Below are 16889 nucleotides of genomic sequence, written 5' to 3' on the forward strand. Positions count from 1 at the left end.
ACCGTAATAGGCCGCGCCATGGACAAACACTGCCGGCAAAGGCCCTCCGCGCTACCCTCCCCCTCCGCTAACGGTACTTTGCACGTGGTACACTGTAGCCGGAGGGGAAAATCACTTTCAGACATGATGGCACCACGTATGTGACCTCTCTCACCAATTAAGTATTAAATAGGCGAGAGACCACCCTGCAGCACCGCACCGCAAGGGCTTTAGCAGAAAGTACAGGGACAGTAATAAAGCTGACAGTTTAGAGAAGAATAGTTACAGGCAGCGCTAGCACAGTCACATACAATGCAGAGAAATAACAATTCCTGCACTAACAGCGCTGATCACTCAACTACACAGACACAGGGCCTGGTAGGACACAGCGCTGCATACACAGACCTGAGCCACAGCGGAGGAGAGGTATGCGGGGGGACCCAGACCACGATGCTTCCTTCCAGACTTCCAGCAGCGTTCACCATGCGTTGCAGAGAAGATGGCCGCCGAGGAGCAGAGAGAAGCTGGCCTGGGGGAGGAGCGCTGACACAGGACCAGTCAGCACAGTGCAGAGAGGGCTGTGTGCAGCGGGGGAGGCGCCGGCTGTGAGACAGGGAAGGCGCGCTCCCCTGGCATGCATTTAACCCCTGGGACGCCGCAGCGCTACCGCTCTGCTGCGGTCCGCTGTCCCAGGGGGTAGTGGAAGCGCAGGTTGGTCGCCTGGCTCCACGCTGCAGCCAGTCCCCAGGGAGCCCCCTGCCTGGGGACTTAGGACCATGTGATCAGCGGGGACCCACCGCGGGACCCCGCTGCTTACCTCTGTCCCCCTTGAATCCGGCCATGGTCCGGAGCATCTGGGGTCACCGCTAGCTGTGACCCCAGACGCCCACCAGCATCCCCGGCTCAGTACCGGCGTTCTGGTACCGGCGGGGTGTAGGGAAGACAGCATGGACGTCAGGACTGACTGTCCATGCTGTTCATCCAGATGTGCAGCCACAGCTGCATGAAGAAAAAGCTTCAGGGGCTCTTCTAGCCCCCACTCCAACAGGTGCACCCGACTCCGGCCGGGCACCAAACTAAACTGAGGTGCCTTGGCCCGGGGGCGGGGTATAGGAGGGGGACCTAGTGCATCCTGGGAGGCTGAAAGCTTAACTCTTTGGTGCCCTGCGACTGACGTCACACCTATACCCCAAGGTATCCTGTGGATACCCTATGGACCCTGAAGTAGAAATTTATAATTTTCAAAGCCTATGTTTTTTATATAGTGATTAGCGCAGACACCTTATTTGCATTCTTGTTCCTATTTGAGGGTGATTTGCAGGTATACCTCTGGTGTCAGCAGCAAGTCTCTATATTAGACAACACCTGAGTGATTAGTGCACCAGTTTTTCCTTTCTCTTAAGTATTATGGAACTACACAATAGTCTTGTTCTTTGCCCCCACACCTGACAAATAAAATTTAACAGAATTGTGATTAAATTGAAGTTATTTATTTTAAATAAAGTAACATCCATTTTAGGCATAATGATCCTTATAGAGTAACTTTTTGGTAATACTGTTTGGTACAGATGTGCAAAGCCGTAACTAGACTTTTCGTTGCTCTGTGCCAGAAAGGGCATTGGCACCGCCCATTTTTCAAATAGGGACATGAGATAGTGCACCCAAAAAAGGGCCCTTGCCTTATGGGAAAGGGCCAAGGAAGAGATAGGGGAGGCCAGAAGATGCTGGGGATAAGAGAAGAGGAAGCTACAAGTGAGAATGATAATAAACAGGAAAATTGACAGGCCCAATCAGAGTCCCTTGCACTGCGGCGCCCTGTTCGCATTACCCTAGTTATGGCCCTGCAGATGTGTCCTCATACATCTAGTTTAAATACGCCATGTGGAGCGAGACTCCTGGTGCGAGTGAGCTGCACTGAGCATTGTAGCGTCTTTTTCAATAGAATGCGCATCTTAGTTGCAACGTGATGCAATAAAACCACTTCCTAAGACTGCACTGAATCATTTGATATGCAACACTTGTATATTTGTGTGGGACAGAGTCTGAATCTGTGTAACGGAACTTGGCATAATAAAAATGCAGAGGCCACTGCATAGTAGCACAGATCAGACTCAGTCATGCACAGATATGCAACTGTTGCATATCAAATTAAACAGTGCAGTCTCGCGAAGCGGTTTTGACACATTGCATTGAGATGCACATTCTAGAGAAAAAATGCTCTGCGCAAGCAGAGTTACATGGGACCTGGCACCACAGGAAGGGCTGTTTGATGTGACTGTGGCCATAGTGTATAAGGACAGATCTGTATTTCCAGAGTAAAGGGGCCTATCGATTAGCAGATGTATTTCTGAGCGATGAAAGACAAAAGATACCTATTGAAAATTCCGGTGGTTGTGCTGAACAATATCCATCATGTACATGACAGATTTTGGCAAAAGATGAACAATATCGCATGACATCATTCAGAGAGTGGATTTTTTTCTCTGCAGCGCTCTATATCTGCTGCTAATATCTTTCGTCGTTTAATCGCATATAAACTGCCAGATATTTCTAATATCTGGCAGCCATATGCGATAATTGCCCAACATGTTGGAGAGATGAAAGATTAAATTTAACGGCCGCGGGAGTGCGCATCTGTCATCGTTCAGGGCCTATCCATAGCAGATAAATTGAACGATATATCGTTCAAAGTGGATCTTACTCATGACCAGGGCATCGGTGCCTTTTTCTGATGTCACAATCAGGAAGCACTTCATCTCTATGGTTTAGAAATCAGAAGTTCTAGTATTAAGAAGGGTTTGTACCTAGATTTAATGCTTATGTTGCTATTAAATGCCCAGATAATATCTATTAGATCATGTACGAATACAATTTTAAAACACGTGACAATGCTTACTCTTATGTTGCTGGCATTATTACACCATACAGTGGATCTGCAGTTATTACTATCGGATCATCTTACTCAACCTTTGTTGCAAAACAAAGGCTGTATTATTATTATTATTAAATATTGGTAGTTTACTGTTTCCTTATGAGTTGATCCACTATGAGTAGCTCCTGTTCTAGGATCATGGCTTTGTGCCATGACAATTTATTTACATTCATACATTTGCTATTAGGGTTTATTATGACTTGATCAATTGTTGCTTTTTTATGATCGGTTCTGCACTTCAGGTTCATCTTTATTCATCAGTCCTGTCATTTATCGTTTACAGTTCAACTATTCGCATGTATCCCGATTAACTGGTTATTTATTTACTGTCTAATACAGTTATGTAACCTATGTTGTTCATTTTGTTCTTTGTAAGTAGTGACAGACTACTGTCTGCTTTATGACTATTTTGCGATTTAAGTTTAATACTATTTTGCATTCATTTTCCTTAAGAGTGTACTTCTTTCATGCACTTATTTAAAAACCCTTCCAATAGTTGAATTGGGAACCCCCTCCTCAGATAAGCATCATGCATAACCATTGACTGTTTCTCAAAAAGTCTGCCAGTGTTGAACATTTGCTCCTTCTCCTCACAACTTGGCCTTGTGGGTTGTTAAGTATACAAGCTCTGTATTAGTGGCTATTTAAGTGCAAATAGTTGTGTCACCCTTCTTGGTAATTTTTTTTTTGTTTTGTTTTAATCAACTTAGCATAAGGGTCAAACATTAACTTCCGAACTTAAATTAATGCATAATTCATGTTACAAGTAAAACAAGGCACAAAATGAGTCTATACATTTTAATTTCCCCTTTCCGAATTAAAAAGACAAAAAAACAAAACAAAAACACAACAACCCACATTGTCATCTTCAAATCTGCCAAAACTAGAAATGGCATAGCTGGAGGCAAAACAGTTGTGCCGAAGCAGGGCATGGAGACCCTCTGAGCTGGCACCCCTTGAAAGTGACATGATAACACAGAACTGGAAGATGGAAGCCAGGTGCATCCTGCGCTTTTCTATGTAGTAAACTGTGCCATCGGGACATAAACTATGCCGCCACAACAAACTTGCACCCTGGATAGTGGCACCAGTTGTGCACCCCTTATTATGGCCCTAGGTACACCGATTAAGATATATTGAGTCACTCAAAGTGTTTATCGGCCACATTAGCTTTTTAGACACTACGGCTACCTAGAACTAATGATCTATTTAGAACAGTTTAGAATATCAACACATGTGGAGGCAATTATGTAGTCCTTACAGTTCTGAATGATAAATATGCAAATACACATCGTTTAAGTTATTCATTATCAATACCATTTAGAAAAAAATCTAAAAGCTACTTCACCCTGCGTCAGGCGCAGCTGGCTTGACAGGCGCCACAAAGCTGTACTCGCTCACCTCTCCGCCGCAAAGGGCCTGCCCCTCCTAGTACCTTCCTATCGCTAGGTGCTGTATGAAACCCCCCTAGTCAGTTCTCCCGCCGCCTGCATGGAGTGCAGTAGTGACCTTCCTGGCCTCTCAGGCTCGTTGTGCCCAAACTCGTCAAACGGTACGTTTTTATTTTTATTTTCTCACAATTTTGTGTATTTTGCTCATTTTATGAATGAAAATTACAAAGGTTGTGGGTATTTTGCGGAAATATGTAGGTTTGTCCAGGGTGGCCTCTTAGGCACACTGCACCTCTTAAAATGTAGTATTTTTTGTTTTACTTGCTTTAAGGTAATAAGTGTGGTTTTGTGAATCAGATTTCCATATATTCTCTCTTTGTACATCCTAATGAACGTCACTGATCACTTTAAGAACGTTAGAATTGAGTTAATTAGGTGCTAATGATGATTTTATAACAGGCGCCTGTCAGGCGCACTGCCCCTGACGCATGTTAAGTCACAGAAAGAAAGTCAATATACCATGTAGAGTAGTTTACACAGAAAATGCACATTTATTATTTAATTGCAGAAAGCTCAGATTTCTGCAATTAAATAATAAATGTGCACTTTCGTCAGAGAAATTTTAGTGAAAATGCATGGCTTTGTAATGTTAGGTGCCTTACCCTGAAGATATTGCAAATCTCTAATGGATATTGGAATTAATATATACAAAGGACAAATATTAGCATTCACCAAAACCCATTATGTCCCCATAAAATTATACTGCAAAATGTACATAGCCTATTGCATAAACTTGTTCTAACGGATAAAAAAGGCGTGACAGATAATAAGGTCCCATAGTTGTTTGGTAACGTACGTTCATTAAAGGAAATACAGTATGTTCATGAATGGAAAATAGTGTTATAGCTATTCATGCTGATGGACTGCAGACAGGATGAGGGATTTCACTGACATTTAGCAGCCAAGCTAAGTTGTAAATGGCCATTATTATGGAATAGTCTGCAGAACCCTATGGGTCTTAACTAAATTACCTCTCTAGAATGTGATAAGAGGAGCGAAACCTGATAGACAACAAACTTTGCCCTTTTCCTTCCCACTGTTTGACCAAACGCCGAGTGGAGCTTGCGAAAGCTTATACTGAGAAATTAAATATTAGTGAAAATAGGATATAGCAGCAGCTCCCAAACTGGGTGCCATGGGACAATTGCAGAGGCACCACGGTTGGTGGTCCAGTACCAACTCAAAATATTTACGGTCCATGTGCTTGGCAGCCCCTACCACTGGTTTTACGGATGACAAATAAACACAACTTTAATCATTTTTGCTGAATTTCTCAATAAGAAACTTTTGGCTCAGGGGTGCTGTTAACGATACAGCTGACACTTGAATTGCCATGATTTAAGAACGTTTGGGAATCACTGGTATATAGTATAATAAATTCACCCACTATATTACACAAAAGAAAAAAAAAAAAAAAAGTGTCCACAGTAATGTGCATAAATAGTGGACAATAATATATATTATTATGCACCTACTTCCATAAAGGAAATGAAACAAACTATTTGAAAGACTATCTAGAATTATTTGGGATAGTTTTGTCCAATCATCTGTGGTCTGAAAGGGTTAAAGAAAAAATGTCCCATGTTCTTTTACAGCCAAGATTCAGCTGAATCAGCGGTTATTCATTTTGTTGTTTTGTGATGCACTGAACCACACAACACAGTATTACTGCCACATTAGTGATTTTGGCTTCCATTTCAAATGCAAATTACTCAGTAACTGCAACAAATTAATAATTTCAAAACTAATCTAGATGGTAGATACTTAATACCTACAATACTGATGTTTACAATGTTTTCAAAATAAATATTTTTCAGTGGCTCATTTTCTTGAAAGACAACTTGCATAAGATCAGAGAGTTTACAGATTAGTACTATACACTACCATACACTAAAGGCCCCCATACAACTGGTAAGATCAGTTGTACGATTTCCCTTGAAATTCTTCATAAGAAGTGGTCAAATGGTGTACGATTGATCAGTAAGATCATAGTATAAGATGCATAGAAGTGTATCACATCGTACACGATCAGCTGAGATCTCTCTGCAAAACCACCTGATCTGCGATCCAACTAGACGACGGCGGGAACGCGCATCGGGGTCGCAGAAGACTCAAAATACAACTATTTGCAAACTATTGGTCTGACCAACCTGTAAAAGCTGCCAAAATCCTGTTAAAAATCGTCCCATGTACGGCCAGCTTAAGGGACTATTTTATGAAGATAACAAACGTATTGTGCAGAAGAAAGACGCTTCAGCCACACCTCACATTAAACAAACATGATAAGGTTCCAGTGATTGGACATCTATGATTACTTTGACTATTACTTTGCACAATTTCCAAAAAGTGTACAAACACCTAGTTCAGTGTCTAGATATAGAAACATATAAACTGAATTATAGACTATAGAAATGAAGTCAAAACAAAGTTATAAACAACCTTAAAGCACAAATTAAACTGATAAGAAGTGTGTGAAAGGTATATTCTGTCCTTTAACCTATGGAATAGCGTTATGTGATCATACACTGGGAGCAGCAGCGAGTGTTAATGTGTAACTAGAAGGAGTGTCTGCGAGATGACCCCAGTGTGGCAGGCTCTGCATTTATCCTGTCTACACTCACTGGCATGCACTGTAACACACTCAATATGCCATTAAAACATCTGGATCCCAGCTTAGTGCCAGCGGGCGGCTGTGCTCAATAGCAGGGAGGAGCATTACACATCTGCTTCCCCCCTTAACTCCACCTATGATCCCCTCAATCCAATGACACGTGAGCAGATAGGGAGACCACCAACATAGGCAGGAAGATTGCCTCTGCTACACCTAGAAGCACAGCTCCCAATGCTTACCCTGCCAACCTCGGGCACTGCCCACACCTAGCATGTAACATAGAAACTGATTGCCTCACCACAAAGGAGGGGAGGGGGGGGGGGGGGGGGGTTAGCTGTGGAAAAGTAAATTAATAAAATTAGATCTACTACTTTTAACCGAACTCGAATATGACTCCGAACTCGAATATGACTCACAGTCATGGTGTGCCAGGCCAGATGCCCAGGCCTGGCACGGAGCTGGAAGCAGGCCACTGGCAGCACAGCTGTAGCTCTGCAATACTCTGCACGCACCCTACTTCATTCATACACAGGCGCTGCACCAGGGCTGCCAACGTGTGGCAGAATAACAAGTCCCCAGGCGTGGCTTTGCAGGACATGCTGGGACTTGCAGTTACCCTGCAGTGGGGGAGCCCCAGACCGGGCCACAGCTGAGCAGCCACATACTGACCTCTCTTCGCCGACTTGTTGGCTTTCTTGGGAGCCATGCTTGTCCGGTGGTATACGCTCTGCAGGTGGGTGAGAAAACAGGTCAGAGGAGGTGCGGGTGAGAGATAACGGGGACGGTGACAGTGGACTATGTGGCCTCAGCTCGCTAACCCCGGGTCACTGCTGGAATGGATGCACCCGAGAGACACGCGCTGAGTGACGTGACCACTCCCCGCCCCTCACTGCTTCCCGCCCCCTGGAAACTCCTACTTTTGCGAATGACAGCGGGCGTCTGCCAATAGCAATCAGACAGGGGCGGGATTACAGGCTTGGCCACAGATCCCGGCAGCCGCGCAATCACTAGCCGTGACCCGAATCCGACACAATAGTGGGCGCGGACTGACCTGGCTGCCTGTAACTGTGCTGCTGCGTCCCGGCCGCGCTCCAAGAGCATTGGACGTGGCAACATGGACGCAGCGCGCTGCTTCTCGCGAGACTTCCCGGACCCGCCAGGGAATAGATGGAAGTCGCGATGGGTTCCATGATAAAAAAAAATAATCATGGTAGTGTCTAGATTCCCTTCGCGTAGAGGACCCTGACGTCATCAGCTACTGTCCAACGTCATTCCCTACCATCCACGTGGACATGGAGAGGGGGATATAATCTTCTTGGTTGCTGCTAGATCTTACTTTGAGAAGGGTTAGGTCTAGACTATACAAGGCTGATGGACCTGTGACATCACACACACGTGACTCGGCCTAAAAGGGGGAGGGACAGGGATGCTAACGGGGGACCAAAAGTGTCCCCTCGCCATGCTTTGGGCACAGTGGCTCGCTGCGCTCGCCACAAATATTTATTCCCCCTCTATGCCCTAGTGGATGGTGAAGCAGGAGCGGTCCAGCCTCCAGCAGCGGTCACATGGTGGATACGTCACAGAGGTCCCTTAGCCACATAGGAAATAGCAGCAACCCTTTGGGTTGGGACCTCTCTGATGTTGCAACCACGTGACCGCTGCAGAAGGTCCGGACCACTCCAGTGTTACCATCCACTTGGGCATAGAGGGGGAATATATTTTTGTGGCAAGCGTAGCGAGCAACCGTTTCTGATGTCTGGCGAGCGGCCCCTTTTGGTCCCCAGTTCCTGATCCTTGCCCCTCTGCCTTTGGTCGTGGGTCTTGTGGGTGTTACATCAGAGGTCCTTTGCAGCACCCATTTCTACACAAGCAACCATAAGCTCAACCATGACATCATGGTTTACCTCAGTCACAGAATCCCACCAATGCAGGAAAACCGGCTTCTGCTTCAGGTTTTAGGGCTAATAAAAGCATGTGTCTGGGAATGGACTGGAGACCACTGGTGGTAATTCTCCCACACCTACCGTCATCTACGCTTGCACTCGGCAGCGGTTACCTTTGTGGCACCATTCTTTGGGACAGTGCATGTTCCGCTTACTCATGTACATAACTGCAAGTCACATATTCCTAATTTTTAAATCGGATTTCAGGGAGACGGTGAAAGCAACCCCCTTACGCGTGGCTTTGAAGAGGGGTGTGATGTATCATCCAACTGTAAATGGGCATCAAAGCAGTTACATAGTTCAGGACACAGACATTAGGGAGGATGTCAGGAGCCCGGCATCAAATCACGCAATGCGATGTGGCTATTGGAAGCCGAAGCTTTGCACGTGAGGTGTACGTGCGCCGCCACTGCTTCCGGGCTGAATACAGGCAGTCAGGCAAAGGAAAGCAGCACCCGATGGCTGGCAACATTGCAGACCTCATTTGCTGGAAAAAGCATTTCCATCAGATTGGTAACATCTATGGCTGCTAGCCCTTGGTTTCCAATGTCCATCCCTAAGATATGTATATGTGAAATGTTTTACCATAGGCATGGCTGTGCATTAAAAATATGATGCATTTCACTATTTTTCTTAGATGACTCCCTCTAACACTCTCCCACCTCCTGACAGCATCGCAGATCTGAGTGCTGCGTCCAAGGATGCAGCATCAAATCACAATCGGTTGCAATGGTTTGCAACCTCGCCCATCTGAGGAAGCCACAGGCTACTCAGAATAGCCGTGTTACCTGCGTAGCTGATCCTTGGCATTCACAGAAAACGGGGACGACGAGCCCCCAGTTCTGGGAACACAGTCTGTCAGGTGGCTTGGAGACACTGCGAGTAAACTCGCAGATGGAGGACTGCACATGTGCGGTACACATCCAGCGCATGCACAGACCTCCCACCATCGGTTTGCGTACATCTCTGAGGCCCACTATACGTTGTGTGCGATATATATCGTTCCGATCCACGTTGGAAGAATACAGTCAGGTCCATAAATATTGGGACATTGACAGAATTTTCAGATTTTGGCCTCTATTCACCACCACAATGGTTTTGAAATGAAACAAACAAGATGTGCTTTAATTGCAGACTTTCAGATTTAATTTGAGGGTAATTACATCCAAATCAGGTGAACGGTGTAGGAATTACAATGGTTTCTATATGTGCCTCCCACTTTTTAAGGGGCCAAAAGTAATGGGACTATCAACTCAAAAGCCATTTCATGGACAGGTGTGGGCTATTCCCTCGTTATTTCATTATCAATTAAGCAGGTAAAAGGTCTGGAGTTGATTCAAGGTGTGACATTTGCATTTGGAATCAGTTGCTGTCGACTCTCAATATGAGATCCAAAGAGCTGTCACTATCAGTGAAGCAAGCCATCATTAGGCTGAAAAATCATAACAAACCCATCAGAGAGATAGCAAAAACATTCAGTGTGACCAAATCAAATGTTTGGAACATTCTTAAAAAGAAAGAACGCACCAGAGAGCTCAGCAACACCTAAAGACCCGGAAGACCACGGAAAACAACTGTGGTGGATGACAGAAGAATTATTTCCCTGGTGAAGAAAAACCCCTTCACAACAGTTGGCCAAATAAAGAACACTCTCCAGGAGGTAGGTGTATATGTGTCAAAGTCAACAATCAAGAGAAGACTTCACAAGAGTGAATATATAGAGGGTTCACCACAAGACGTAAACCATTGGTGAGCCTCAAGAACAGGAAGAACATCTAAAAAAGCCATTACAGTTCTGGAACAACATCCTATGGACAGATGAGACAAAGATCAACTTGTACCAGAGTGATGGGAAGAGAAGAGTATAGAGAAGGAAAGGAACTGCTCATGATCCAAAACATACCACCTCATCAGTGAAGCATGGTGGTGGTAGTGTAATTGCGTGGGCATGTATGACTGCCAATGGAACTGGTCCCCTTGTATTTATTGATGATGTGACTGCTGACAAAAGCAGCAGAATGAATTCTGAAGTGTTTCGGGCAATATTATATGCTCATATTCAGTCAAATGCTTCAGAACTCATTGGACGGCGCTTCACAGTGCAGATGGACAATGACCCGAAGCATACTGCAAAAGCAACCAAAGAGTTTTTTAAGGCTAAAAAGTGGAATGTTATGCAATGGCCAAGTCTATCCCCTGACCTGAATCCGATTGAGCATGCATTTCACTTGATGAAGACAAAACTGAAGGGAAAATGCCCCAAGAACAAGCAGGAACTGAAGACATTTGCAGTAGAGGCCTGGCAGAGCATCACCAGGGATGAAACCCAGCGTCTGGTGATGTCTATGCGTTCCAGACTTCAGGCTGTAATTGTCTGCAAAGGTTTTGCAACAAAGTATTAAAAAGTGAAAGTTAAATTTAGGATTGTTTAGTTTGTCCCATTACTTTTGGCCCCTTAAAAAGTGGGAGGCACATATAGAAACCGTTGTAATTCCTACACCGTTCACCTGATTTGGATGTAATTACCCTCAAATTAAATCTGAAAGTCTGCAGTTAAAGCACATCTTGTTTGTTTCATTTCAAAGCCATTGTGGTGAATAGAGGCCAAAATATGAAAATTTTGTCAATGTCCCAATATTTATGGACCTGACTGTATATCAGACGATAGATTGTATAGTGTTTACCCAGCTTTAGGGAGGTCACCATTATTTCAGGAAGTCTCCTGACATTCAAAGAGAGTTGGCAAGTGTGCCACAAGTGCAAGCTCTATTTACCAGAGCACGCGAAATCCAATTGTGCTTAATGCAACACCATAGAGTAACCCACTTTGTACCAATTAATATTTGCATTTACAGTCGTATAAAATTTGGTGTTTGAAAGGGGTTGGGTCAAAATACAGACAGCAGCATCCAGAAGCTCGGTATCCTGACAGAGGTCAGGTAAGTATATCGACCCTCCCCCCTTGAACCTCTAATCCTCCCTTCTTGTACCCTAACCCATCCCCCACGATAACGCTCCTCGTTAGTGCCCAAACTTAACCCTCCCCCCTTGGTGCCTAACCCACCTTGGTGCCTGTCCCTAACCTCCACCCCCTCCTCTGGGGTCTAAACCTAACACCCCCCCACGACCAGCGGCCAACAGTGAAGACGCCCAGGTGTACCTTCGTTCGGGATGGCGGCTGTTGAGATTCTGGCATCGGGATATAGACTGGCGTCGGGATTTCGTTGCCTATCTTTAGTCCGGGGTCGGACTTCCAGCGGCCGGCATCCCGTTCGCTGGTATACTAACTACATCCCTTTGCAAGAACGAATCAAATTCAGGACGGCCCCATCTAACCAGTATTTTATTCAAATGCCAGCATATTAAGGTCTTTAAAATCACTAAGAAAGTTTAGAGAATCTGGACCATTGCTGGGAACATTCAGGACCTGTCGTAACAAGAGTAACGATAACATTAATTGACTCATAGTGCAAGAGTACATTGTGCGAGAATTATAAATTATCAGTGAATGTTATGGTTATCTCAGGAATGTTCTCTGCATTGTAATGCTGTCTCTAGAATGTACATGATTGTATTTTAGTGACTAAAAAGCTGTTTGTATTGTATACTCTCTATGCCAGGGGTAGCCAACCCTGGTCCTCGAGAGCTACCAACAGTGCATGTTTTCCAGGTCTCCACAGAATCACCAGCGAAATAATTAGCTCCACCTGTTTTCAAATGTGTTATACCCCTTTTACACCGGAGCTAAAACCTGGGTTATTGCAGGGTTAACCCGGGCAGCTCCCTGGTGTAAAAGGGGAGAGTGTTGGATAACTGGGTCGAGTGACCCGGCAATCCAACCCAGGTAAATAGCAGGGTTTAAAACGGGCGTACAATAAAGTAAATTCTGGCGCTAGACACTATTTAAGCAAATACATTATATATGAGACAATATATAAGACTGCAGCAGATATCAAACTCTGTGTACGTTTGAAATCGAAAGAATCATATAAATACAAAAATCTGCGCTGTCACCATACACGTCAAACAAATTCAAAATTAATTAAAAACGATTATTCACAATAATCATTTATATTACATAATCAAACGACAATAAATAAAACAATAAATACATACTACTTCATAACTTGAAATAAAAGTAAAATTATAAAATTACATCTGAAACTATATATCCATTGCTCAATTAATTACATAATACTGAAAAATAATTTTATTTTATATGCTCATTAACAAATAAAAAATATATATAGATTAAAATCAAAATTCTCAGAGATAATGATTATAAATATAATAATAAATATGATGAACCCCACATTTACTAACCCAAATGAAGAGCCTCGTTCCAAAAACGGGGCAATACATAACAAACATAGAAATTATAGTAGCCTTATCACAGGAGGGTAACTACAGTATAGTAAGGAGTAGTAACAGACTGTACACTCCACTTTATTGTGTCTGTAGGTATTCTTATGCCACTTGTGTATCAATACTGCTCTTTTAGTGACAATTGTCACTTTTATTCGCAAGGAACATTGGGCCTGATTCAGAGCCGGACGCTCTGACCAGAGCGCTCGCTCTGAACAGTGCCCTCCTCCATGAAAAGGAGCGTCCTCCTGGACGCTCGTATAGCTGTGGGTCACCACTCACAGCATATACGATGGTCTTGACCATCGCGACCATCGGACTTGCGACGGAGACCCTGCGGTAGGGTCTCCCAGCCACAAGCCCTGGAGTGATTTTGGCTCTATCAGAGCCAAAATCACTCCCACTGACATCACTAGTGATGTCAGTGGGGCCGGCTTCAGACGGTAGGCGTTCCCATGGGAACGCCTCCATCTGGCCGGCACGCCCACCAAAGGGGGCGTGCTGTCAATCAACATCGACAGCACGCCCCCTTTGGTGCGAGACCCGGAGCTCGCGCACGACAGAGCTCCCTCCGTCATGCGCAGTGGGGAACATCGACCCACTTGTGAGCGTACTGCCGCTCGCGAGTGGGTCTGAATGACCCCCTTTATCCTGTTTGTATTATTGTGTCTGTCTTATTTACTTATGTGTGTTCATTATTTTAATTGGTTTGATTAAATTATTTATGATTTATAATATACTACTACATTTATTATTGAATTTGTTTGACATGTATGGTGACAGCGCAGATTTCTGTATTTATATTTAAAACGGGCGTAGCCCGTGAAACCCTGCTGTGAGAACAGCACACTCCGGTTCACGATGACCTGGAGTGCACTGCAAGCCGGCCGATTGGTCCGGTTTCAGTGGCGCTTATCTCCAAGCGTCCACTTTCACGCCGGGAAAGCCGGGTCTATGCAGACCCGACTCCTGTGTGTGTGGCGCCGACTTGGGAATATCCCGAGTCGGCGCCGGCTAAATTCCGGGTCTGATCCGGATAGGAACTCTGGGCCTGATTCAGACCCGCTCGCGAGCGCTGAGCGCTCGCAAGCGGGTCGATGTTGGCCCAATGCGCATGCGCACAAGGGAGCTGGCTCCATCGTGCGCATGCGCGAGACCTGGATAGCGACGGCCAAGCCGTCGCTCCGGGTCTCGCTACAAAGGGGGCGTACTGTCGATGGTGAGTGACAGCATGCCCCCTTTGGTGGGCGTGCCGGGGGCATGGCTGCCCAGATGGAGGCGTTCCCATGGGAACGCCTACCGTCTGGGGCCGGCCCCACTGACATTGATGTCAGTGGGAGTGCTCTCGGCTCTGATAGAGCCAAAAGCACTCCAGGGCTTGCGGCAACGAGACCCTACCACAAGGGTCTCGTCGCAAGCACGATGGTCGCGATGGTCTTGACCATCGCGACCATCTTTTTGGCCGCTCGCTTTAGCTGTGGGTGACCATCCACAGCTATGCAAGCGGCCAGGAGGCCGCTCTAAAAAAAGATAAGGACGGCCCTGATTCAGAGCGAGCGCTCTGTCAGAGCATCCGGCTCTGAATCAGGGCCTCTGTTCCAACTCCGGGTCAGACCCGGAATTTTGGTGGAAAAGGGGTATTAGTGAGTAATGAATACTTCTGTGCACCAGCTAGGTGGTCTGGAAAACGTGAACTGTTAGTAGCTCTTGAGGACCGAGGTTGGCTACCCCTGCTCTATGCTCTTTGGGGGGGTATTCAATTAGGTGCGAGAATAGCAAAAATCCCACACCTGCAGGGTTTTTCCTGAAGATGCAGGATTTTGGCTATTAGGTGCAGGATATTTCATTTTTTGAGAATCAGGAATTTTTTTTTTGCGCACCTCCAGAGCATGGCCACTTTTTCCTAAAATCCATATTTTTAGGAAAAATAGTCAGGAATTGCTCTGGAACCCCTGAGGGCACCCCCCTAATGACTAATTAAGCAACTAGAAGTTTCCAATTAGCTTAATTAGTCAGTAATTGCTCACCTGAAGCAGTACTGTGTGAGTGTCTGTGTGTGTGAGCCCTCCTGGAGGCAGCAGCAGGGAGAACTACACCTCCCAGCAGCCCCCTCCCCAGTGTAAAGATAGAGGGAGATGACCGGGAACCGTAGAGACCACTGGAGAGGTAAAAGCGCACATCCACTACCCGATTAAACAGAGCAATTGAACGATAATGACATCGTTATCGTTCATTCGCTCATTAATCGGGCATTCAAATGTCAAAAACGACCAGCAATACGCGCACCCTCTGGTTGTTTTTTACATCTATCATCTCCCGAACATGCCGATAACGACAGATTGGCCATGTTCGGGGATGAGGTAGGTGCCTACACTGATCGTTCAGTGTAGGCACAGCACAGACTGTGAAACGACTGCATGATTACAATGTTGTAATCGTGCAGTCATTTCACAATCTGCTAGTGAATGTGCCCCTTAAGTAGGGTTTTTTTTTAACTTGCACCATGGGTTTTTCAGTGCTGAAAACCCAGCATGCATTTTTTTTTTTTCATTGAATACCGCAGGTATCGGGAGCGTGCGTTCTTGTGGTATTTCAAAATTTGGTGCGAGCTCCTCATGATTTTGTGGAGAAAATCTAGTTCCCAATTGAATACCCCCCTATGTGTTGTATTTTTTAAAGATTCTAAGGAATGCTGCTTTTGTTGTGATTTATATTTGTTTATTAGGAATTGGTACTTTAATCAATAGTTGCTATGTAGAAAACATTTTATTTAAAACTTGTATCTGCATTTGGAACATACTGTATGTAGGCTTAAGTTCACAAGTAAACAACTTTGTATATAGGGTAAAGTTTGTAACATACTTGTCAACATTCAGCTCCCTCCTTCCGGGAAGGAGCTGAATGCCTGCATACAGCGGGGGGTGTGGCCGGGCTATGACAATGTTTTGTGGGCGGGGCCAGGGGCGTGACCGCACGGTCACGTCATCGTGGCCCCGTCCCCTCTTCACAATGCCAAAAATAAAGGCATTGTGAAGCAGGAGGCAGAGCCACGATGACGCGAATCGCGTCATCCCGCATCCCCGCTGCGGGGGTTTCTAGTAGTTGTGTGGGGGGCAGGCGGCAGCCGGGGGGCTTGCCTGCCTTTCCGGGGGTTCGGGAGCGGCACCCGATATTCGGGAGGCTCCTGACCAAATCAGGAGGGTAGGCAAGCCTGGTTTGTAAGCTTATAAGAAGAAATAAGCTATGCATGTAAGATACATCCTAATTACATTAATTACTTATTGCTTCTTATATACTGAATGGAGGTAAGTTTTAGCTTGTTTATTTTCTATTTTACCCATATTTATATTTTTTATACATGCAGCCTGAGTGTTATCAGACACACTGGCTGATCACAGAAGCTGACTCCGGGCTCAGCTTTGCTTGTCAGATATCAGGAAGGGCAGAGTGGGAGTATGGGGAAAGGGACCAAAGCCTACATAACGCCATCCGTAGGTCCGAAAAAGATTTAACAATTGAAGTTTGTTAAATCTGTACAGTTTGGATTTCCCTTTACAGGTATGAAAAATGCGATCAACATTCTAAAACTATGCAAATTTCAGGGCTTG

The 16889-nt window shown here is 45.2% G+C and overlaps 1 protein-coding gene across 1 annotated transcript in view; it reads right to left on the reverse strand.

Annotated features, from left to right (window-relative positions):
• Positions 1–7921, reverse strand: part of ASPH (aspartate beta-hydroxylase) — a 182887-nt gene extending 174966 nt beyond the window's left edge. The window contains exon 1 of the mRNA XM_088469317.1: positions 7643–7921. Coding sequence (XP_088325443.1) covers positions 7643–7679 — 37 coding nt within the window. The 5' untranslated portion in view covers positions 7680–7921. The remainder of the gene's footprint in view (positions 1–7642) is intronic.
• Between the last annotated feature and the right edge of the window lie 8968 nt (positions 7922–16889).

The sequence above is a fragment of the Taudactylus pleione genome, unplaced genomic scaffold (assembly GCF_031769625.1).
Source record: "Taudactylus pleione unplaced genomic scaffold, aTauple2 ptg000090l, whole genome shotgun sequence".
Taxonomy (NCBI): Eukaryota; Metazoa; Chordata; class Amphibia; order Anura; family Myobatrachidae; genus Taudactylus; species Taudactylus pleione.